This window comes from Bubalus kerabau, chromosome 2 (genome assembly GCF_029407905.1).
Source record: "Bubalus kerabau isolate K-KA32 ecotype Philippines breed swamp buffalo chromosome 2, PCC_UOA_SB_1v2, whole genome shotgun sequence".
Classification (NCBI taxonomy): Eukaryota; Metazoa; Chordata; class Mammalia; order Artiodactyla; family Bovidae; genus Bubalus; species Bubalus kerabau.
In genome coordinates this window covers 140,831,500-140,857,687 of record NC_073625.1, presented here as the reverse complement: position 1 = coordinate 140,857,687, position 26,188 = coordinate 140,831,500, and the positions used below count along the sequence as shown (strand labels likewise).

General features: G+C 38.7%; 1 protein-coding gene across 1 annotated transcript in view; it reads right to left on the bottom strand.

Annotated features, from left to right (window-relative positions):
• Positions 1–7,691: 7,691 nt before the first annotated feature.
• The window catches only part of SPATA16 (spermatogenesis associated 16), a 245,846-nt gene continuing 227,349 nt past the window's right edge, over positions 7,692–26,188 (bottom strand). The window contains 1 exon segment of the mRNA XM_055569023.1: positions 7,692–8,284. Within this exon segment, the coding sequence (XP_055424998.1) occupies positions 8,162–8,284 (123 nt within the window). The 3' untranslated portion in view covers positions 7,692–8,161.

Genomic DNA, 26,188 nt, shown 5'->3' with positions numbered 1-26,188 from the left:
ACTGAAAAACACAGTATCTATAAAGTGCAATAAAGTGAAGTACAATCAAGTGAGGTGCCCTATGTATCAATTCCCACCTCTGGAGTATAGCTGTCTGGGTTTGACCTTGAGCTTTCCCACTTTCTAGCTCTAAGGAATGACTTCATCTCCTGGTCCTCAGGTTACTTATCTATAAAAGGGCATAATAACATTTCCTCTTTCAGCATTGTAGTGAGGACTAAAGAGGGCAATGCTTAGCTTACCATGAGTTGTCAATAAAGGCATTAATGCTTCAGTGTTTAAAACTCAGTTCATATTTCATTGTCTTATTTGCTCCTTACTGAAAACTCATTAGGTAGGGAAAAATTATTATCCCTCATTGCAACACAGCTAGGACTGAAACCATTTTTCAAAGTCAAAGCCCATTTTGCATTCTGTATCATGATTACCGCCATTGGCAGTTAACTTCAACCGAGCAGTACCTGTGAGAGGTACTCTTCTTCAGTTCAGTTCAGTTCAGTTGCTCAGTTGTGTCCGACTCTTCGTGACCCCATGAATCACAGCACGCCAGGCCTCCCTGTGCATCACCAACTCCGGGAGTTCACTCAGACTCATGTCCATCGAGTCAGTGATGCCATCCAGCCATCTCATCCTCTGTTGTCCCCTTCTCCTCCTGCCCCCAATCCCTCCCAGCATCAGAGTCTTTTCCAATGAGTCACCTCTTCGCATGAGGTGGCCAAAGTACTGGAGTTTCAGCTTCAGCATCATTCCCTCCAAAGAAATCCCAGGGCTGATCTCCTTCAGAATGGCTTTACATTTAGCAGCTGTCCTACACCAATTTCCTCTTCTGGTTTTAAAAAATAACCTGATACATCTATTCACATCTGTAAAGCTAATGAACAAGACTTAGAGAAAGACTGTCTTGTTATCATTGTCAAGGGTTTAGTCGTCCCATTTCTCAATGAATGTTTGCCTTTCCATTTCCCTAAACACTTTTTAAAGAAAAAGGTTAAAGTCTCAACTGTTAATGTGTATTAGTTCTGTACATTGCCTTGGATCGATAGAAGATTGCAACAAAAGAGCATATCCAATATTTAATTTTCAAGTTTCCATACCATTTATTAAATAATGTACATGGAGAGTGATTTTAATCTCCTATTTCATGCAATCTTAGTGTTTCTGGCTTCTTTTCATTGAGGCACATGCAGGCTATGCTTACATTTATAACTTTGGGACCGTTCTTTGGGTCTGTTTTCTGATTTTTCCCTCCCTTTGATAACTTGTCAAAAATAGGTGCTTGCCCCAGGTGTGTCATTACATTCTATTACATCTTGACAATCTACTGCTTGTCAAGGCTGCACAGTAGTCCTTTGTATCCGTGTCCCGAGAGCCCAGGAACTGCTGAGTAGATCAGGCAACTTTGTGAAATATCTGATTGAACTTGGACTCTATCACCCCATCTCAGTGAATCAAGCCACTGTAAATCAAAGCTTTGCTCTGCCAGTGGTCTCTCAGCTTTCAATACATTTTGATTTAAAGGACTTTGGTCTGTGATCACCTCATATTTTATAAGATGATATCCTGTGAGTACAGGGAAAGAATGAAACAAAACAATCAGAGAAGAAAGTTATGAGAAAAGGACAAGCAAGGAAGATAGGGACAACTCACAGGTGGTATCAGTTTATTTTTAAAGGCTGGTAAAACACCATAATTGGTACTCTGGGGAATAGTTACGTCTGTGACCTTCTGACCTGTGTGTCCCAGGAATGCCTGGAGGGAGTCATAAAAATTTTTATGCCACAAAGAATTCTACAAATAAAGTGTTTCTACTGACCTCTGTCTCTGAAACAGCAATTATCTGTGATGCAAGTTTCAGAATATATAATTTTTTTTATTGTAAACAGGCAAAGAAAAGCTGATATCAATTGGCCTTTCTTTGCAGAATGATACAAAATAATATTTTTATGGATTTTTCCCTTATCATCAAGGAACATATACTTACTGTATAATATTAAGGAAAAGGTAATAAAATCATCCCTAACTGTCTTCACTAAAGATAACCCTTGTTAAATCTACTTGTATTTCCTGCCTGTCTTTTATATGCATATATTGTATAACCTAGTTATAATTGAGCTTATATAGTTTTATATCTTTTTTCTTTTAATATTATGAAATTTTTATCTATTATTAGGTTAAGCGTTGGATAGACTGTCATCAATCATTTATTCTATAATCTAAAATTTCAGTTGAGTTCATTTTATTTTTCCATTAACAAAAGCCCTATGATGAATACCTTTCTACTTTTCTCTTATAACCTGTATAAGATAAAAGTTTATTCTAAACTAAACTCTAGTATAGTTTTCTAAAAGTGGAATTACTGGAGCAAAGGGTATAAATATAAATATCTTTAGAGCTCATGATACACACTGGCAAATCGCTTTCTAAGAGAGGTTTTAAAGTTTATCCAATTTTCTGTTCCATCAGAAGCATATAGAAACAAACAGACATACTAGCATGTAGATACCAAGGTACACACGGTTCTCTTCAGAGGAGTCACGTGGAAACCTCTCCTTATTTCAGTGTGGTTGCTTTGTGCTTGTCATTACTCAGAGATGTGCAGGGACACAGAGTAACATTACAGCTGAAGGTTTTCTGTAGTCACCAATTTGGGTTCTTAGTAACATCTGGCTGTTTTCAAAAACTGCAATATCTGATTTCAACGAGTAAAGACTGGCCACTCTTGAGGATATAAAAAAGTATGAATTACCAGTTCTGAGGCTGTACCTTGGGTTTCTCTGGTGGCTCAGATAGTACAGAATCTGCCTGTAATGCAGGAGACCCAGGTTTGATCCCTGGGTTGGGAAGATCCCCTGGAGAAGGAAATGGCAACCCACTCCAGTATTCTTGCCTGGAGAATCCCCAGGGACAGAGGAGCCTGGTGGGCTACAGTCCATGGGTTCTCAAAGAGGCTGACATGACTGAGCAACTAACACTTTGTTGCTGCTGCTGCTGCTGCTGCTAAGTCACTTCAGTCGTGTCCGACTCTGTGTGACCCCATAGACGGCAGCCCACCAGGCTCCCGGTCCCTGGGATTCTCCAGGCAAGAACACTGGAGTGGGTTGCCATTTCCTTCTCCAATGCATGAAAGTGAAAAGTGCAAGTGAAGTCGCTCAGTCATATCCGACTCCTAGTGACTCAATGGATTGCCGCCTACCAGGCCCCTCCGTCCATGGGATTTTCCAGGCAAGAGTACTGGAGTGGGTTGCCATTTTGTGACTTACTTTTCCTTCTTCAAGAACCCTGCCTGTGCTTAATGCTGTCGTGGTTATCAAAGCAAGGCTCCAGAAAGACTGGCAGTGAGGAGGAGGACAGGGACTGAGTGGCGTGTGCTGTCCATCACCCTTCCCCCAGCACTTTATAAGTAGCTCTGCTAACTTCGTTAATTTGATGCAAAGAACAAGTGTAGATTTGCGCATGGGGGAATTAGCATAGTGTATTCACAATAAGGTAATTCTATTAAAAGAAACAATTTGGTTTTTCTGTGGAATGTATTTTACTTGAAGGGAAGGAGGGAGAGAAGAACACAGAGAATGCACACTGAAGCAAAATGTTAGTAATTGGGGAAATCTATGTGAAGAGTGTACATTATATTGTACTATTCTTTTTAAATTTTTTATTGGTGTATAGTTGCTTTACAATGTTGTGTTGATTTCTGCTGTGCAGCAAAGTGAATCAGTTATATGTATACATAAATCCACTCTTTTTTGGATTTCCTTCCTATTTAGGTCACCACAGATCATTGACTAGAGTTCCCTGTGCTATACAATAGGTTCTCATTAGTTATCTGTTTTATACATGGTATAAACTCCAATCTGGCAATTCATCCCACCTCTCCCCAGCTTGGTAGCTATAAGTTTGTTCTCTACATCTGTGACTCTTATTTCTGCTTTCATCTGTACCATTTTTCTAGATGCCACATATAAACAATATTATATGATATTTGTTTTCCTTTCTGACTTACTTCATTCTGTATGACAACCTTAAAGTCCATCCATGTCTCTGCAAATGGCACAATTTTGTTCCTTTTCATGGCTGAGTATATACTGTACTATTCTCACCACTTTCCCTAGGTTTTAAAAGTTTGAACAGAAAAGCTGAGGAAAACATCTATAAGGGAGGAAAAATAACTTCCTTCTTCTCTTCTACATTATTGACTCAGATCCACCTGTAATAAAAAGGTTAGCAGGAGAAAAACAAATTTAACTTACATCTGTGCATGCTGGAGCCTCACAAAGATATAAGAGTCAAAGAAGTGACCAAAGCAGGAAGCTTTTATACCTTTTAGGCAAAGAAACGATAAATTTCTTTAGAATTGACAAGACAGAAGGATTTGGGCTGGGGTTAGTGAATGGTGAAGTAACAAGGTTTGTTTAATACTGCCTTCTTGGACCTGATTTCTGACTCTGGAGATAAAGATGTCTTAGGATGTCTTTCACCTCCTGGTACAGAGAGGGTATCTTTCATATATGGGAAACTTATTTTTTACTTTCGGGAGAAGAAAGGAAGTTCAGAATGTTCTTCTTGCATTTGGCAGTTTCTCGAGTACCTTTAATTCAAAATAATAAACACGCCAATGTAGCATATTTCAGGGTTATATATTCTGAACCCCACACATACAAACAATACCAAAATGCCCTGAAGGATGATGAAGGGATGGTTGAGAATGATCAAGTACTTGACATTAAGGAATATGAAGGTCAGAATACAGAGGATTTTCACCTCTAGGTGGCCTTCTTTGGGGTTTTTCCTTTTGGCAATGGGACTTCTGAACTATTTCTTATAGAAGAATAAGCAGTAGCAGTCTCCCCAATACATCCTATGTACAGAATTAATCACCCTAATGTAGACAAGCTGGGAAGAATCTGTTGAGGTATTTTGAAAGATAAGTTGCCCCTAGCTCTAGAGATCAGCAGAGTTCTGCTTCTCATCTAGATGCATATCAGCAAATGTTGGAGGGACACAGGAGAAATGATAGGAGAAGACACAGGAAACCACTGATGTATTTAGAGCATGGAGTGTATCATGAAGTGTATACCACTTCTTTTCAGCCATTATGTGTTTCTTTTGTTTCACTTTATGTTTTTGAAATGTTACAGGATAAAATCTTAGAGTAAAATGGTAGAGAAAGAACACATATCCTCTTATTACTGAATTTTTAACTTTTTGGTTCTTTTGGTGTATAATCCTTTGCAGAAATAATTATATTAGGAAATATTTGAGGGCCAAAATCTAAGAGTAGCTACATCATCACATTCTGTGTTAACTTTGAACTGACAGGAAAATATTTTCCAATATGGCAAAAGAGCAAATCTCAAACTTTATTGGGCATATGTAAAGTACTCAGAGAGCTTGTTAAAATGCAGATTTTAATACAGTAGATTTGGGGATGAGTTTAAAATTCTGCATTCCTCATGAATTCCCTGGTGATGCTGGTGCTGCTAGTCAATGGACCGCATTTCAAATAGCAAGTGGGGGACAAAACAGGTCTTTGGAATCAAGCAAGCATTAACCTCTTTGGGTTGGTTTCCTCAATTATGAAAGGAGAAAATGCATACACAATGAAATTCTTATGAAGCTGGTATAAAATAAGCATTCTGAAAGTACTTTGTAAACTTTGCTTTCTCTGGTATTAATTTTTAAACTAATACCATACTGCTTTACAAATCCTTCATCTGCAGACGAAAACAAGGAATGGGAGGCCAAGTGTTGTGAATTATACTACATTATTGCTATTCAAGGCTCTTGACATTAATATTGAAACCAGGAGCAAAATTCATTCCTGTGGACTTTGGTATTATATGTATCATAAATCCTAAACATTTGATACCCTTTTGAAGAGCCATGAATGTTGATTAATTTTTTTCTCAAAAAACGTTTCTTTTGAACTTTTTTGATTTCCATTTTAAATCATCCTTTCTAAGACCAACTAGAATTGCCTTTGTTTCCCTACTCAAGTCCAAGCCAAAAACAACCAATATATATTTAGTATTGGATTTGGGGGAAATGGTCACAGAGTGAAGTCATAATCTAATAATTGTAACTGTATTACTTTCAAATATAATCCTTCAGCACTGTGGAATGACAGGACACTAATTTTTGAAGAACAAAAATAAAGCAATTGAACACCTACAGAATGAGAATATCAATAGGCCTTTCAGAATAGCCAATGCTAAGATTTTGAGACAATGAAAAACAAAACAAAACAAAAAAAATGTTAGAGAATATAGACATTCTTTGGGAGAATAAAATCCTAACACTGAAGTTAAAATTCAAAGCTCAGCAAACTTTATCTCCTAGAGATGTTGTAAAGATGTGTGTGTGTGTGTGTCTGTGTGTACTGTTTTGTTGTTTAGTCGCTATGTTGTGTCCGACTCTTTTGTGACCCCATGGATTGTAAACCACCAGGTTCCTCTGTCCATGGGATTTCCCAGGCAGGAATACTGGAGTGGGTTGCCATTTCCTTCTCCAGGGTATCTTCCTGACCCAGGGGTTGAACCCGTGTCTCCTGCATCTCCTGCATTGGCAGGTGGATTCTTTACCACTGAACCACCAGGGAAGCCTATATATGTATATGTATGTGTGTGTGTGTGTGTGTGTGTGTGTGTATATATATATATATATATATATATATATAATTTTTTTAATAAAAGGAAATTCCTGGACAGACAGTGATCAAGAGAGATAACAGCAGAAGTGGCTGAATGGAAGGCTGAGCCATTTGTCTTAGACTCCCACATCTGGCTACAGACTCAAGTGCCCATGGAAAGAAATTATTTTCTGCTACTTACAAGAATAGAACTGAGATGCTGTGCTGGTCTGAGTCTAGAAACCAAAAGGAGTTTCATAAATACCCCTATCTTTAACTGACTACCATTAATATCTAGCCTGAGGGAATGTGATGGCAATGATGATGATCTCTGGGTGGAGTGGGGGAGAAAAGAGAAAAACTCTTTGTTAAAGGTAAGAATTAAGCAAATGGTCTACAGGGAAATCAAGGTCATAATTTGTTTCAAACTTTCAAAATATTTATATCTTACATAATTATGACTATACAAATCTAAAATACACTTAAGGCTGAATTATTGATTTCTTTACAATCTCACCATAAAATGAAAAATTCAGCAGTAAGTATTTTATTACCCCTTTCCCTTTTCATGTTATTAATGTACTCTGAGATATTATTAATTTTCTCCATTCTTTTTAAAATTTACATTTTCTTATTTATTTTACTCTGTATCTGGGTTCCACCTTTTTACTTTATTCTCACACCTCCTTACTGGTGTTAATTGAGGTCTTCAGTAATGATTCCTGACTCATTACTTTGTCAAATATGTGTGTTTGAGTTGAGTGATTTAAGGGCCAACGGGATGTGAAGGATCCAGGGGAAAAAGTACAGATTTTAATGATATAACTGATATCAGCCATACTATGTTGGCAATCTCTATGAAAATCAATAAAGTATATTATCAGTTTGTAATTCTTAAATTCTGCATTTATATCTGTATGTGACTGACTGGTAATGAATATGCACACATACTAAAATGTACTTGGGTAGACCCACTGCACTTTGGAGATGGCAATGGCACCCCACTCCAGTAGTCTTGCCTGGAAAATCCTATGGATGGAGGAGCCTGGTGGGCTGCAGTCCATGGGGTCGCTAAGAGTCAGGCACGACTGAGCGACTTCACTTTCACGTTTCACTTTCATGCACTGGAGAAGGAAATGGTAACCCACTCCAGTATTCTTTCCTGGAGAATCCCAGGGACAGAGTAGCCTGGTGGGCTGCTGTCTATGGGGTCACACACGGTCGAACACGACTGAAGTGACTTAGCAGCAGCAGCAGCTGCACTTTAGTCAGCGCTGAAAGGACAAGACAGGTGAGAGAGGCAGCAATGGTTATTTGATAAGCTATTTAACTAAGATGAATTTGAACAAGAGTCAGGTGAAACTTGCTGAGAACATTTATTGCTGCCAGTTGAGATTAATGCAGTGTGGAACATCTTTGCCAAGAGGAGCACCACCTCATCCTTGAGGTGTTAGGCCTTTGACACTGGCTGTCACAGGCAGGCTGGTGGGACGCCACGGCCCCTTTCTCTGGGATGTGGCACCTGCTCCCCAGTGACTAGCTTTGCTGTGCAGTTTGAAGCCGCTTCATTTTTGTTTTTTGCCTTCGAGCAGTTCTCAGTTTTTTAGTTTTTAAGAAACTATCCTCTAATTGGTATAGAAAATCTTCAATTCGTCCAACCTGGAAGAAATAAACAGATATAACAGTGTTTGTGGTTTCCCCAGGTTTTGTGTATACAGGAAAATGGTGAGGAATTTAAAAGTAAACGGCACATACAGGTCCAAGGTTGGAACAGAACTGGCAGTGACAGATACAATTAAACATAAAGGTCCCCTTTTGATTTCCATTTCAGTGTCCTTTGTTTTAGGAACATGAAGAAGACATGCAGGAATTTACCACCAGGTCCTATATGCTGGAGAATGGAACTTGGGAGTATCATTACCTGCTGTCTTGAATGGTCAGTGAAACCAGGGATTTCAGAAAGAAAGAACTGGTAAAAGTTATCTAAAAGAAGAATGAAACAAAATCTACACCCCTCAAAACCAGTGATTCTATATTAATTAGTATGCCCCTTAGGCCACTTGTCTGATAGCTCAGTTAGTAAAGAATCTGCCTGTAACACAAGATACCCTGGTTCAATTCCTGGGCAGGAAGATCTCCTGAAGAAGGAATAGGCTACCCACTCCAGTATTCTTGGGCTTCCCATGTGGCTCAGCTGGTAAAGAATCTGCCTGCAATGCAGGAGACCTGGGTTCAATCCCTGGATTGGGAAGGTCCCCTGCAGATGGGAAAGGGTACCCACTCCAGTATTTTGGCCTGGAGAATTCCATGGACTGTATAGTAGTGGGGTAGCAGAGAGTCGGACATGACTAAGCGACTTTCACTTCACTTAGGCCACTTGGGAGAAAAATGAATTTTCCATATTGTTTTAGCAGGAGCCATTTCTCTTTTAAATAAAAAGGAAAAGTTGAAACAAAATAAGATAAAATAATATATAAAAATAGTGCTTAAAAATAAATTATTAGTCTTTCTTCCAAACAAACTTATTCAATGACAGTTGAATGCATTGTGCTGTTTGTCAGAGTAGAACAGTTTATATATATGCTGAGTTGGGCTTTCATGATGAATAACAATTCATACTTAACCCTGATTCCCAGGACCTGCATATTCTATTAGTCTAAAGTCACTCACTGAAGAGCCTATTGTCATAAAGTTAGCTCAAAGCTAGAGCACTTACTCTTCAAGGTGCATGAACATATCATCTACTTAAGATAAAAGCACTTACAAGTTCAATTTTCCAATTTTGAGCTCTACTTTTAAATCACTTGATTTATCATTCGGAGTAATACCCAAAAGATAATTCAGGTTGTCAAAAAGAGAATAATACATAGTCGCATTCATCTATATGTTATAGTTAGGTCTTATATCACACAAGGTGATGCATACAATCCGTTGGTTTCCATAAGAAAATAATATAGCTTATTTATGTGAAAACAATTATTTTTGAAAACCTAAAATTACTTCAGGTAAATTTTTCCCAAAAGTTTGTGTAATTTATGATATCTGATTATTGCAGCAATCCTCAAAATGATTTGACAGAATATTTTTTAATCTTGTCATGAAGTCAGTGCATGATTTTATGTATTCCATCCATGTATACTATCCAACTTATACCAAAATCATAGGTAAAAAATTAACATAGAGCATAATCAAAACAAACATGATAGATGGCACTTCACTGTTACTTTGATAGTCGAGTTGGTGGCTCACTCAAGTTATTTGCACTGAAAATGTATCATCTGAATTGAAGCTCTTTACAATGATAATGATTGCAGTTAGCCCCAATACAATTAAAATTACAACCCCAATGCAACAAAAAACATGTCCTACAGAAAAATAATAGTTTTAAAATATCTGTTGGGTGGCTGCTATCTTTTTTGAAAATTGTGTTTATTAAGAGCAGTGTTGACTAACTGGGTTGCTTTTCATTAGAAAAGACAAAGAAGAAACACAAGATATGTTATTTGAATAGTGAGTACCACTGAATTACCCTGGGAGGTCTAGGGTACAGACTCTATGCATGCTTCTCCTGGCTTAGGTGTTCGCCTCATGCCTGGTCTGTCTACATGCTATCCTTTCAACCCATTATCCCAATAATATTGGAATGATCTTTTAAAAATGTGTATCTGATCACAGTTTGCCCTGCTTAAAATGCCTAAATGGATTCCCAAGTCCTTAACATGAGCTACACATCTCTGGGTGATCTGGTTACACTACACTCGTGTCTCTAATTCTGTCTCCTGTAATTCCATTTGCCTTAGCTCTGTGGTACATCTCTCAGTTTTCTAAGCACAACCATGCACCATTCTATGCACTCTTGACTTTCCTAATGCTATGCCCTCCGATGGAATATTCTCATTGGAATGCTTACATATCCTCTAGATTTCAGGTTCAATATCAGTGTCTCAGGGACATACTCCTTGATGACTCAAATCAGGTTGAGGTTCTCAGTAACATATTCCCACAGCAGTCCATTCACCCCTTTGCCTATTTTAATTCTTAACTGTTTATAATGATTTATATAGTATCCATCTTCCTGTCTGGCTTGCTGCATAAGGCAGGCAACTAGGTCCATGGTGTTCCTTATTCCCAATACCTAGGATATGGTAGACCCTCAGTAATTTTACTCTTTGATAATAGATCTGAAGACATCAGTGTGTTCAGAAACCGATGTATGTTTCCATACTCAAAGTGGTGACTGGTATGAAATATATCAGAAGGCTTTATTTTCTCTTACAAATTAAATAAGAAAGAGGGACTTCCCTGGTAGCTCAGGTGGTAAAGAATCTGTGTGCAATGCAGGAGACCCTGGTTCAATTCCTGGGTTGGGAAAATCTTCTGGAGAAGGGATCGGCTACCCACTCCAGTATTCTTGGGCTTCCCTGGTGGCTCAGACTGTAAAGAATCTGCCTATAATATGGGAGACCTGGGTTTGATCCCTGGGTTGGGAAGATTCCCTGGAGGAGGGCATGGCAACTCAGTCCAATATTTATGGGCTTCCCTGGTAGCTCAGTTGGTAAAGAATCCACCTGCAATGCTGGAGACATGGGTTTGATTCCTGGGTTGGGAAGATCATCTGGAGAAGGGAACAGCTCTAGCATTCTGGCCTGGAGAATTCCATGGACAGAGGAGCCTGGCTGACTACAGTCCATGGGGTTGCACAGAGTCAGAGATGACTGAGAAACTTTCACAGATTAAATAATTGCTTTCATATGCCATCATTCTATTACCATGTGAGTTTAAGCATGGTAATAGCAAGGTGTGGTCTCCATGCTTGAAATGGCCAAAAGTAGAAAGGGCATTGACTGAGTAAGGATTCAGAAGTGTTGAATTCTGCTCTTGTCCTGGTTTATAATCCTCAATTACCCCAGAGAAGTCACTTGGCCTTTCTGACCTTCAGTTTTCAGAATGGTGGATCCAGCAGGTGGATCAATTAAGGGCTAGCCTTTAGTGAAGAAGAAGGTTAGCCTAGATAATTTCCAAGTGAAAGTGAAGTTGCTCAGTTGTCTCCAACTCTTTGCAATCCCATGGACTGTAGCCAACTAGGCTCCTCAGTCCATGGAATTTTCCAGGCAAAAGTACTTGAGTGGGTAGCCATCTCTTTCTCCAGGGGATCTTCCCGACCCAGGGATTGAACCCAAGTCTCCCTCATTGCAGGCAGACGCTTTACCATCTGAGCCACCAGGGAAGCGGATAATTTCCAAGGACACACTAAATTAAAAAATTCCATGACTTGTACTCACACCAGATTTAAGTTTGTCCAGTCTTAAGATGTGCCTTTACAGTTTTCAAATCAGAGGTTATTCTCTCAGATTATACCATTAGGTGAATGACACAACATGCAGTAAAGTAAGTCAATTTTAGCTTCTGTACTTACTGAAGTGTAGGAGAGCTGAAACATGTTTTTAGTGAAGCTGGTTCTTTATTTTCTTTTTTTAAGTCAAGGAAAGAAAAGTGCTGGTTGAAGAGAAAATAGATTCATATAACTAAGAAGAACAGATTGCAAATGATAGAAATTTCTATAAAGCCCTTAGGGGAATAAAACACAAATATGTAGGCATGTAAGGAAGGAAACAAATCAGTTTTGGGAGCAGAGGCCTTATTAGACCTTCTTTTTGGGAGAGGATCCACTTGCTTAATTATATCAGATAGTGTTCTTGGTCATTCTAGGTCTAATTTTCCCATTTGCAAAATGGGTAGATAACATTCTCTTGTGTATCTGTGTGCCAATGCTGACGTGGCATTACTGAGATATGGACATCAGCCCAAATGAGCTTGTAGAGAATTTGAGATGCCAGATGACTGAAGGGAACTGAAGAATTCAGTCCAAGGGCAGATTCTCACCTATCATATGGTTATCAATCAAAATCCACATCAAAGACTTAGGAAATTGTTATCAACTAGTATCTGAGGACTTTTAATTCTTATACACAAAAGTCTATCTGTCATGACTTAGTGTGGAGTCAAAAAGTTCAGGAAAAAGATGATTTTGAAACCGTGAAAGAGAAGATAGCCTGAGAAGCACAGGAGATATCAAAGCTGAAATTCTAACAGTACAAAAACAAAGAATACCAATTAGGAAGAAATGTGGCGGTAACTAAATAGACCAGTATATATGACAGGAAGAGCGAGACCTTGTCTCGTATATATGCGAGAGACCTGGGTTTGATCCCTGGGTTGGGAAGATTCCCGGGAGAAGGAAATGGCAACCCACTCCAGGACTCTTGCCTTGAAAATCCTGTGGATGGAGAATCTTGGTGCAGGCTACTGTCCGTGGGGTTGCAAAGAGTCGGGCACGAATGAGCAACTTCACTTCAGTTCACTATGACAGGAAAATTTCCGGTCAGCTCAGATCTCAGAGGAAATACTCTTGTTCTTTCATGCAAATATTTATTGAACATCTACTATGTATTTGGGAAGCTGCTGTGGCTCAGAGGGTAAAGTGTCTGCCTGCAATGCAGGAGACCTGGGTTCTATCCCTGGGTCAGGAAGATCCCCTGGAGAAGGAAATGGCAACCCACTCCAGTACTCTTGCCTGGAAAATCTCACGGACAAAGAAGCCTGGTAGACTACAGTCCATGGAATCGCAAAGAGTTGGACACAACTGAGCGACTTCACTTTTCACTTTCATTACGTATTTGGTACTTTACTAAGATAATAAGCAAAAATATCAGGATGCTTGTTTTTGAGGAACTCATGTTCATATAGGAAAGACAGTTAATGAAAAAAATGACAGCAACAAAGCATAAATGTTTATCCAAGAATTATGTACAAAAATGTTCTGTTAGCAAAAATGTCAGAACAGTGAATTCTATCTGAAGGAAACGTGGAGGAGTATGGGAGGTGATAGGAGATGGGTCTTTGTCAGGACAAGAAACTCATTCCAGACAGAGGGAATGGCGTTCATAAAAGGAAGTTGAGAAAGAATATGGGCTATGTGATAGGGGTAAGTCACATAGCCTAGATGTGGGCATAAGGGGACTGGGAGTAGAGATATACATAGCAGGAAACATAGATTGGGGTCAGCTTATAAAAAGTTGAAAAATATTTAGCTACGTGGTTAGAAAGATAAATGTGGTGCTATTGTATGGGGTGGAATGCAGCTAGGGAGACTAGAAGCAGGTGGATCAATTAGGGCCCAGTGCAGTAAGATATGAAAAATACTATGGGGGCCTGCATCAAGTTTAAGAGACATTTGGGAAATAAGAAGTGTAGTCTTGATGAAAAATTCTATGTTGGGGTTAGAAGGCAGGCAGAATTAGTAATGAGTGTGAAGTTTCTCATTTGAGACAATAATGGTATCTTAATGAGGTAAAGAATAAAATTCAATGAATAGTTTTAGGGAAAAAGAATGAGTTTGATTAGTGACAAATGTAAGAGGTAGAAAAAGGCCACATAATCAGAAATGTGTTTAAAAAAATGGACCTGTAATAATAGCTTAATACTAGGCTAAAAGCCAGAATGATGCAAAACTCCTAATTGAAAAGAAAAAAGTCCACTATTTTGTGGTCTACCATGTGAAAAGCATTCTAGCAGTTAAAAAGTCATAAGAAAAAGAAACAAAAAGTGATGCTTTCGGTTATTGAGAACAAAAAAGTGGTTATGGTAGAGAGAGAGCTTGCTGGGTCAAAGTCAGATATATCTGGGTTGGAATCCCAGCTCCAGCATGTTCTTGGTGTGTGACTTTTGGGCAAACTTATTTAATTTCTTGGAACCCAAGTTTCTTCATCTGTCAGTGGCTTCACAGGGTCCTAATGAAATTAAACAGTTTATGTGAAGTATTGCATAGCTCTGAATTTTTATTATTTACTAGTAGTATTAATGCTTGAATCTGGAAGTGTATGCCCATTCAATAGAAAAATAAATTTAAAAATACATATAAAAGTGAAATAAAATGAAAAGCCAAAGAACTTTAACAGTCCCTGTGTTTTTAACCTGCACTCTTTAAGGATGCTGCCTTAGTAACTGCCAACTGTAGGTGTTCGATATGCTTTCAAGTCTTGTGATTAAGTCTCAAAATTCAACTATATAAAGGGTAGAATTAGGAGGGGACAGAGAAAGGGGTATGAAGGTATGAGTTTCTGATAGTGCATATTGGCTGCAAGTTCAAAAAAGTTCAACTGTATTCCCTGGTTAACCAAAACTGACCTGATTATAAACTACAATGTTTAAAATGTGTCTCACATGTATACCTGTGGCAGATTCATTTTGATATTTGGCAAAACTAATACAATTATGTAAAGTTTAAATATAAAATAAAATTAAGAAAAAATGTGTCTCAATGGGAGTAGTAGTTCTCTCCCTTGTCTGGCCGTGTCCTGTCTCATCTGGGCTGTGATGCTTGGTGCTGGGTATGTCCAGGTTTTAACTCCAAACTTGATGAAGAAAAGCTGGAGGACCTGGAGATGTTTACTGGGGAAAGAGAAAACATAACAGGAATCTGCAGTATCTTTAGTGATATGTGAAGGGGTGATGAATTTGTTGTGTTAGCTTACATATTTGAAAGAGAGTACCATTTAGAATTACAATATGAGTTTGAGTCTCATTGCTTTCACTGGTGTTGTAACTTAACTGCTGAACTTTAATTTTTCTCTTCTCTAGTGTAAATCATGAATTAGTTATAATCAGACTTTATTTACAGGGTTTTAGTGAGGATTAAATGGCTTGATGTTTATGGAAAGCTCTTCATAAACGTCTAAGTCCTCCACAAAGATTATAATAGCACATTGTGTAGTGTCTGGTGGTTTCATATTAGGGTCTCAATAAATATTTGTTGAACTGGTAAACAGCTGAATGAGTACTTCAGTGAGTAAAAAAATAGGTATTATATTGATATTTTCACAACTGTGTAAAAGTGGAAGGTGTTGTGGGATAAGGTATGGTGACCCTCATCACCAGACACTGGAAATCAAACACTAGATGACATTTATGGCAAGTGAATTATTCGGGTCATGTGTGACCGGGGGTTGGATTAAATAAACTTTAAAGTACTACTTTAATGATGTTATTTTTGCCTGGATTCACTGTACAGAAATGTGCTCAGTGGAAGCAGAATACATTGCCATTTGCCTTGTACCACATTGAAAGAGCACTATGGAAATGAGAGGGAGCCAACCATTTCTGCTGTATTAGTATTGCATGTAATGCAAGATATTGAACTGGTTGATATAAACATCCATAGATATTAGGGTTCTCAGTACTTCATTATATTTCACTTATAAAAGCATATCCATAAGACCTATAACTTCTCTAGATGTATCAACATTTTATCTTGCATCCGAAGGACTCCTATTATGGATTAGCTTAAGTGTAGATTATAGCATACTTTATTTCTTTCTCACTCTATAACTGGATCAGATTATTCAATCATCAGATTATTCTTCTTCTCAGTTAATGATTTTTTTATCATATCAAAATTTAAGATTATTCTACTAGTTCTAGGATAAAATGCAACATTTTTACAGATTAAAATGTTCTCCCTCACAAAGCCACTTCAGAGTAACTTTCAGTACAGGCATAATAAAAAGTACTTGGATATTTTCTCTGATAATCTTTTACTGTAAAATTGGTTTGTATCTTATGTGTAGGGGGCAAGTGTGGGGATAGCCTGAAGTCAGGAGAGCTTCTATGCACTTGAGAGTTTTCTTGTGAAGGAGGGTTGCTGCTGCCTCACTATGATTTGTGGGGCTGACTATGGTTTCATTTGCACAGAGATCCAACCTATTTTTATTTGGTAATTGAAGGCCTGTGAGCCAGAGGCGGAAGCAATAGTACCACTTTCCATGTCTTATGTAATGGCTGGCCATGAGACCAGAGGCATTGCTGGGCAAGAAGCTGAGATTTAGGGCGTAGAGAGTTAGGAATGGGGACAAACTAAGGAAAAAAATGTCAAGAAGCTCAAAATGAGTGAAGCTGGTGGGAGATGGTAACAGAAAGGGGCACACATTAGGACAGCCTCGGCCTAATACAGCTTTGAAAGGGGAGCCATTCAGATATGATGGAGGGAATAGAGAATCACTGTGAAGATCTGGGTGTCCCTTTCCCCCCCAAAGTCATTTAAAATCAAATACTACTGTAATGAGTTGAATTTCTTTTTTTTTTTTTTTTTTTTTAAATTTTATTTTATTTTTAACTTTACATAACTGTATTAGATTTGAGTTGAATTTCATTCCCTCAAAATTCCTGTGTTAGGGTCTTAAGCCCCAGTACTTCAGGATGTACTCTTATTTGGAGACAGGGTTTTTATAGAGATCATCGAGTTGAAATGAGGTCTTTGGGGTGGGCTTTAACTACAATGACTGGTGTCGTTATAAAAATGGGATATTTGGAGACAGTCCCTCACACAAGGAGAATAACTTGTGAAGATGAAGGCAGTGGATGGGGTGATGCTCCTAGAGCCAAGGTGTGGTAACCACCAAGGTTAAGCAAACCACCAGAAACAAGGGGAGAGGCATGAACTGGTTCTTCCTCACAGCCCTCAGGAGGTACCAACCCTGACGACACTTTGAATTTGGACTCCCAGCCTCCAGAACTGTGATGATAAACTTCTGTTGTTCAAGTCACTCAGTTTGTGATACTTTGTTATAGCAGTCTTGGCAAATTAATGCAACTATAGACAATCCCTGATTTATGATGCGTCAACATAATTTGTTGACATAATTTTTTGACTTCTTGGTGATGCAGAAATGATATACATTCACTGGAAACCATACTTTGGCTTTGGATTTTGATCTTTTCCTGGGCTAGGAGTATAGGGTCTGATACTCTTGGAGTGCTGGGTGGTAGCAGTGAGTCAAAGCTCTCCGTGAGTCACAGGATCCCGAGGATCAACACTGAGATGTTTATTTACTTTTTAGGCTGCACTACTGTGCAGCATGTGGGATCTTATTTCTCTGCCCAGGGGTGGAACCTATGGCTCCTAGATTGGGAACATGGAGTCTTAACTACTGGACTACCTGGGAAGTCCCTAACCCATACACTTAGAATTGTCCTGTCCCCAGACAGTCATTCTAGTGGTCACTCTCAGTACAGTATTCAATGAATTACAGGAGCTGCTCAATACATTTTAAATGGGCTTTGTGTTAGAGGATCCTGCTCAACTGTAGGATGATGTGAGTGTTCTGAGCACATTTAAGGTAGGCCGGGCTAAGCTGTGATGTCCAGAAGTTAGGTGTATTAAATAATTTCCAACTGATGGTATTTTCAGCTTATGTTGGGTTTATAGACATGTAACCCTATTGTAAGTTGAGGAGATCTGTACTAAGCCATAAAGCTCAATTAGGTTCTGATTTTCTCCTCAAACATGACTGCTGATTTCTACCTTTCACTTTCCTGCTGGTTTATGTTGCCTGCTTTGTGGGTGCCCCCTGCACATGCTTAGCATGTACCTTGGGAAGCAGTGTGGGTTTCTGTCGAGTAATAGCAGTGAGAGGAACGTGATCTCAAACATAAATGCATGGTTAAATTACAGCAAGAAGGAAGACACTGTGCTTGAAATAGGATTTCCTATCAGTCGTGTCCAACTCTGTGCAACCCCATAGACGGCAGCCCACCAGGCTTCCCCGTCCCTGGGATTCTCCAGGCAAGAACACTGGAGTGGGTTGCCATTTCCCTCTCCAACTCCTAGCGACCCCATGTACCGCAGGCTACCAGGCTCCTCCGTCCATGGGATTTTCCAGGCAAGAGTGCTGGAGTGGGCTGCCATTGCCTTCTCTGATTGGATTTCATGTAGTCTGGATTAAGGAGAGACAATTAAATATGTTTATAGGGGTTTGTATATGTTCATGCTTCAGGGATTGGGTGCTCAAAGGATTTTTTTTTTTAAATAAAGCTTTTAAAGAAGCCTTGTAAGAAGACAAAAAATAGATAAAATAATAATTGAATCTTTGGGAATAAATATCATGTTTCTACAACTGTAGTGGTGGTTATAGAAGGATATATTTCCAGCAATTTGCAATGTGGAGCAAAATCCTCTTGGCAAAACAGCCGTTTAATCCACCACAGTGGATTTCATAACATTAGTTTTCTTGCTATCTTCCAGTTTAGTTTCCAGACCAAATGCTTTTAAATATTTATCATCCAAAATGGTTTGAATTGTAATTCTTATTAGAATGATAATTGTTTTCAAAGAGGCTTGAAATTAATTTCTAAAATAAACTTTAATTTCTGAAACAAAGTTGTTTCTGCTGTTCATAATACAGCAGTTTCCTTTAGCTTTTGGCTAGCATTCAAACAAATAGCCTCATATTTCTCCATTTTAATTTAGTGAATTCTGTATGTTGGTATGATAGTCATAAAAGTACAATGTGGAAATGTAAGGCATTAGATGCCTGTGATATATTACAAAATACGCAAAAAAACTTCTGTTAAACTATATTACCAATTTCTAATTGAAAATCCCCATAATAATAGCACTTGTAAAACAAATTTAGTGTAGAGTTAGAGTACAATTATGAAATCTTGCTATCACTTTGTTCTTAATGTCTCATGGCTTTTTAAAAATTTATTTTCAACACTTAATGGCATAATTTATTTGAAAGTTGGAGTACATATATTTTAAACTTTTTCTTTTGAGATAATTGTGGATTCACACACAGTAGTAAGAAGTAATACAGGAAGAATCTGTGTATTCTTTATGCAGTTTGTCCCCACAGTAACATCTTATAAAACTTTGGTAGAATATTACAGCTAGGATGTTGACGCTGATACAGTCAAGATACAGAGCAGTTCCATTACTGCAGGATCTCTTGTGCGGCTCTTTTATAGCCACACCCACTTTCCTCCTGCCCCACCTCCTTAACCCTTGGCAACCACTAATTTGTTGTCCATTTCTATAATTTTTTCAGTTTAAAAAGGTATTATATATACACATATACTTAAGATATATACATAGTTGAATATATTGTTGCTATTATTATTGCATATCTTTTCTTATATGCTGTCCACTTTATCCATTGGAGCCCTTAGCATATTAATCATTGTTGTGTTAAATTTCTAGTCTGACAATTACAACATCTCTGCCATATCTGCTTCTGATGATTGCTTTGTCTCTTCAAATTGTGTTTTTCACCTTTTGGTTTGTCTTGTAATTATTTTCTTGATAGCTGGACATGATGTACTGGGTAAAAGGAACTGCTATAAATAGACCTTTAGTAGTGTGAGGAATCAAGATTGCCAGGAGAAATATCAATAACCTCAGATATGCAGATGACACCATCCTTATGGCAGAAAGTGAAGAGGAACTAAAAAGCCTCTTGATGAAAGTGAAAGTAGAGAGTGAAAAAGTTGGCTTAAAGCTCAACATTCAGAAAACAAAGATCATGGCATCCGGTCCCATCACTTCATGGGAAATATATGGGGAAACAGTGTCAGACTTAATTTTTTTGGGCTCCAAAATCACTGCAGATGGTGACTGCAGCCATGAAATTAAAAGACGCTTACTCTTTGGAAGGAAAGTTATGGCCAACCTAGATAGCATATTCAAAAGCAGAGACATTACTTTGCCAACAAAGGTCCGTCTAGTCAAGGCTATGGTTTTTCCAGTGGCCATGTATGGATGCGAGAGTTGGACTGTGAAGAAGGCTGAGCACCAAAGAATTGATGCTTTTGAACTGTGGTGTTGGAGAAGACTCTTGAGAGTCCCTTGGACTGCAAGGAGATCCAACCAGTCCATTCTGAAGGAGATCAGTCCTGGGATATCTTAGGAAGGAATGATGCTAAAGCTGAAACTCCAGTACTTTGGCCACCTCATGCGAAGAGTTGACTCATTGGAAAAGACTCTGATGCTGGGAGGAGAAGGGGACGACAGAGGATGAGATGGCTGGATGGCATCACCGACTCGATGGATGTGAGTTTGAGTGAACTCCGGGAGTTGGTGATGGACAGGGAGGCCTGGCGTGCTGCGATTCATGGGGTTGCAAAGAGTCGGACTCAACTGAGTGACCGACTGAACTGAACTGAACTGAACTGAATGTGAGGAGAAGGCTTCCTTTGTGGCTCAGTTGGTAAAGAATTCACCTGTGATGCAAGAGTCCGCCTGCAATACAGGTGACCTGGTTTTGATAACTGGGTTGGGAAGATCCCCTTGAGAAGGAAATGGCAACCCACTCCAGTATTCTTGTCTGGGAAATTCCATGGACAAAGGAGCTTGGTGGGCTACAGCCCATGGGGTCGCAAGAGTCAGACAGGACTTAGCGACTAAACTACACAGTGTGAGGAGAGGGGAAGCATTCTACAGCTCTAAGATTAGTTTTCAGTCTTTTACTGAACCCATGCCTTGAACTGTGAACTTCACAAGTGTTCCTCAGTTCCCCACCTACTCCTCCTTACATGGGACAGGATGGCTAGAGTGGGCTGGAGTTGGGTATTTTCCTTTCCTAGGTCACTTAGGCCCTGATGATACACCAAAAGGTATGCTCTGTTTAACTGGTTTCTTCTGAGGGCAAGCCTTGCTAAGAAGGAAAGAGTGTTTTAGTATATTTCAGAGTGGTTCCTTCCAGAGGCCCAAGGGGATTTTTCTCTGATACTTAGCATTAACTCCTGGAGGTGAATTGCATAATATTGCATAACTCCTAGACTGGGTCCCCTTAGAGTTTGTAATACTCAGAGTTGTCTGCATTGAGTGTCCAGCAATTTGTCAATTATAATTCCAGCTTCACAAAGCCAGTACTGGTTCCCATAGCAGTTTCTGCTTGTAAGTCTCTGCTCCAGAAAGCCATATCTCCCTGTATTAATCCGTTAGTCTCTTCCATCTTTGGAGCAGTGTTTTGTCTTGTGTCGTCCACTGTCTCATCGATCCAAGAAGAATTACTGACTTTTAGGATAGAGTGGTGACTTCCCAGCTCCTCATATGTAGAACCAAACACAGAACTCCATGTATATTTAGAATCATATTAAATGATGTTGTTATTTTTGCTTGAATCATCAAACATAATGACGAGGACCGTCTGCTGTTTTTAATCATATTTTTGCTTGTGTTCTTTCACTTTTCTTGATATTTTAAAGTTCTTTCTTTTATTGTTTCCTTTCTATTTGGAAATTTTCTTCAGCCTCTTTTTTTTTTTTTTTTTTAGAGTGAGTTGGCTGATGACAAATTCTCTTAGTTTTCCTTCATCTGAGAATGTCTTGATTTCCTCTTAATTCCTGAAAGCTATTTTCACTGGGTGTAGTATTCTGTGTTGACAATTCTTTTCTTTCAGTATTTGAAAAATGTACCATTTACTTCTGGTCCCAGTTTTTTTAACTGAAAAATTCACTGTCGTTCAAATTGTTTTCCCCCTAATAGTTAGTGAATCATTTCTTTTTTGCTGCTTTCAAGATCTGTCTTTGTCTTTAGTTTTTAGAAGTTTGACCATGCTGCATCCTGGTGTGAATTTGAGTTTATCTTATTCGGGGTTCACTGAAATTTTTCAGTCTGTAGTTTCTGTCTTTTGCCAAATTATGGAAATTTTCAGCTATTATTTCTTAAGGAACTTTTTCATTCCTATCCCTTTTCTCCTATCTTTCTGGGATTCTGATAACATGAATGTTAGATATGATGTTATAGACTCACAGCTCCTTGAAGTTCTTTTTATTTTATTTTCTGATCTATTTTCTCTGTTGTTCCAGTTGGGTAATTTGTATTGTTTTATCTTCATTTCAGACTTCCCTGCTGTCTCAGTGGTAAAGAATCCTCCTGCCAATGCAGGAGATGTGGGTTCTAATCCTGGATTGGGAAGATCACAGGAGAATGAAATGGCAACCCACTCCAGTATCCTTGCCTGGGAAATGCCATGAATAGAGGAACCTGATGGGACAGTCTATGGGACTGCAGAGAATCGGATGCAACTTAGTGACTAAACAATCTTCATTTCATTGATTATTTCCTCTTCATTAGGCTGTTGAGCCCCTCCACTGAGTTTTTCATTTTAGTTATTGTATTTGCAATTCTAAAATTTCTACTTGTTTCTTCTTATGTCTTCCATTTCTTTGCTGAGTTTCTGTCTCTTTTTTAAAGATATTTATTTATTTTTGGCTGTGTTGGGTCTTAGTTGTGGTAAGCAGGCTCTCAGTTCTGGCACTTAGGCTTAGTGGTTGCAATGTGTGAGCTTAGTTGCCCCATGCATGTGGGGCCTTGGTTCCTAGACCAGGGATTGAACCTGTGTCCTCTGCCTTGGAAGGTGATTCTTAACCACTGGACCACCAGGGATGTCGTCTGTCTCTATGTTTTTAAATTGAAGTATAATTGATATCCAATATTAGTTCACAGGTGTACAACATAGTAACTTAAATTTTTATAGATTATACTTCATTTATAGTATGAAATATTAGCTATATTCCCTATGCTGTGCAAGATATCTCTGCAGTTTATAAATGGTAGTTTGTACCTCTTAATCCCCTACCTCTGTCTTGCTGATCACCTTCCCTCTAGTTTATTTTCTATATCTGTGATTCTCTTTCTTTTTTGTTATATTCATTTGCTTTATTTTTTAGAGTCCATATATATATATATGAATAAATAAAGTATTTTTCTTCCTCTGACTTATTTCACTAAGCATAAAAGCTGTATATTGTCACCCTGTTTATTTAACTTAGATGCAGAGTACATCATGAGAAATGCTGGACTGGAAGAAACACAAGCTGGAATCAAGATTGCCGGGAGAAATATCAATAACCTCAGATATGCAGATGACACCATTCTTATGGCAGAAAGTGAAGAGGAACTAAAAAGCCTCTTGATGAAAGTGAAAGTGGAGAGTGAAAAAGTTGGCTTAAAGCTCAACATTCAGAAAATGAAGATCATGGCATCCGGTCCCTTCACTTCATGGGAAATAGATGGGGAAACAGTGGAAACAGAGTCAGACTTAATTTTTTTGGGGTCCAAAATCACTGCAGATGGTGACTGCAGCCATGAAATTAAGACGCTTACTCCTTGGAAGGAAAGTTATGACCAACCTAGACAGCATATTCAAAAGCAGAGACATTCCTTTGCCAACAAAGGTCCGTCTAGTCAAGGCTATGGTTTTTCTGTTGGTCATGTATGGATGTGAGAGTTGGACTGTGAAGAAGGCTGAGCGCTGAAGAATTGATGCTTTTGAACTGTGGTGTTGGAGAAGACTCTTGAGAGTCCCTTGGACTGCAAGGAGATCCAACCAGTCCATTCTGAAGGAGATAAGCCCTGGGATTTCTTTGGAAGGAATGATGCTAAAGCTGAAACTCCAGTACTTTGGCCACCTCATGCGAAGAGGTGACTCATTGGAAAAGACTCTGATGCTGGGAGGGATTGGGGGCAAGAGGAGAAGGGGACGACAGAGGATGAGATGGCTGGATGGCATCACTGACTCGATGGACGTGAGTCTCAGTGAACTCCGGGAGTTGGTGATGGACAGGGAGGCCTGGCATGCTGCGATTCATGGGGTCGCAAAGAGTTGGACACGACTGAGTGACTGATCTGATCTGATCTGATACTCTCTAGGTCCATCCACATTGTTGCAAGTGGCAAAATTTTATTCTTTTTTATGGCTGAGTATGTATCAATATACATAAATACATATAGACACACAATGGAATATATGTATATATATGCCACATCTTATCTATTCATTTGTTGATGGGTACTTAGGTTGTTTCCATATCTTGGCTATTGTAAATAATGTTGCTATGAACATTGGGGTTGCTATGACCATCTTTTAAAATGAATGTTTATGGGTTTTTTTTTTTAATATATACCCAGAAGCGGAATTGTTGGATTATATGGTAGTCCTACTTTTAGTTTTTTGGGGAACCTCCATACAGTTTTCCATAGTGGTTGCAGCAATTTACATTCCCACCAATAGTGTACAAGTATTTTCTTTTCTCCGTACCCTCACCAATATTTGTTATTTGTATTCTTTTTACGATAGTCATTCTGACAGGGGATCTCATTGTGGCTTTGATCTGTATTTCCCTGATGATTAACCGTGTTGAGCGTTTTTTCATGTGCCCATTAGCCATGTTTGTATTCTTTGGAAGATGTCTATTCTAGTCTTCTGCCCATTTTTAAATTGGGTTGTTTCTTTTTTTGATATTGAGTTGTATGAGCTGTTTACATATTTTGGATGTTAACCTGTTATCAGTCATATTATTTTCAAATACTTTTCTCCCATGAAGTAGGCTGTCTTTTTTGTTTTGTTGTACATTTACTTTGCTGTGCAAAGGGTTATAAGTTTAATTGAGTCCCATTTATTAATTTTTGCTTTTGTCTTCTTTGTATTAGGAAACAGATCCTAAAATATTGCTACAATTTACGTCAAAGAATGTTATGCCTATGTTTTTTTTCTTGACGTTTTGCTTTCTAGTCTTCCATTTAGGTCTTCAATCCATTTTGAGTTTATTTTGGTATATTGTGTGATAAAATGTTCTAAGTTCATTCTTTCACATGTAGCTGTCCAGTTTCCCCACCACCACTTAGTGAGAAGATTGTTTTTCCCCAGGCATATTCTTGCTTCCTTTGTTGTAGATTAATTGACCATAGATTTGTGAGCTTATTTCTGGACTTTCTATTCTGTTCCATTGATCTATGTGCTAGATTTTTGTGCTAGTACCATACTGTTTTGATTACTGTAGCCTTGTAGTGTAGTCTGATGACGTTTTACAATTTGTTTTAAGATGTTTCTAATAGCTTAGACATTTTTATGATGGCCTCTTTAAAATCTTTTTCAGAATAATTATAATAGCTCTAACATCTTTATGTTAGCATCAGTTGATTGTCTTTTATCATTCGATTTGAGATCTTCCTGTTTCTTGGTATGATGCGTCATCTTCAGTTGAAATCTGGACATTTAGGGTACTAATATTATGAGATCTGGATCCTATTTAAGTCTTCTGCTTAAGCTGAATTTTTCTGACCATGCTATGGCAAAAGATGGGAGGGGCATTGCCTCATTACTGACAGGTGGGGATAGAAGTTCAAGTTCTACACTCAATCTCCATTGACTTGAGGAAGGGGTTCCTCATTACTTTCGGATAGGGATGAGCATTCAAACATTCAAGCTCCTCACTATGTTTGCACTGATAACTCTCTAGCAGTACTTCATCACTACTCCTTATGTGGCCTTCACTGACGTCACATTGAGAAGGGAAGTTCATGATTGTTGGGGGCTGGTGAAAATCCTGACCAGCTACTAGGCCTCCTCTGATACCATACCTAGTGGGGATGAACATCAGCCCCCCTATTTGGTTTCTTTGACACCAACCTTTTAGGGTGGGAAGGCTGAGACACCTTATTATAGCCCAATGAAGGTAGAATTCTAACTCCTCACTTGGGCTTTGCTGATGTGAATGGGGGTTTGGATTTCCTTTTTTTTTTTTCCCCCTGTGGTGTTTGGCTGGAGTAGAATGATTATTTGCCTAAGAGCTTTCCATCTTCAGTGGTTCAGAGGTTAAGAATCTGCCTGCAATGCAGGGCACCTGGGTTGAATCACTGGGTTGGGAAGATTCCCTGGGGGAGGAAATGGCAACCCACTTCAGTATTCTTATCGGGACAATCTCATGGACAGAGGAACCTGG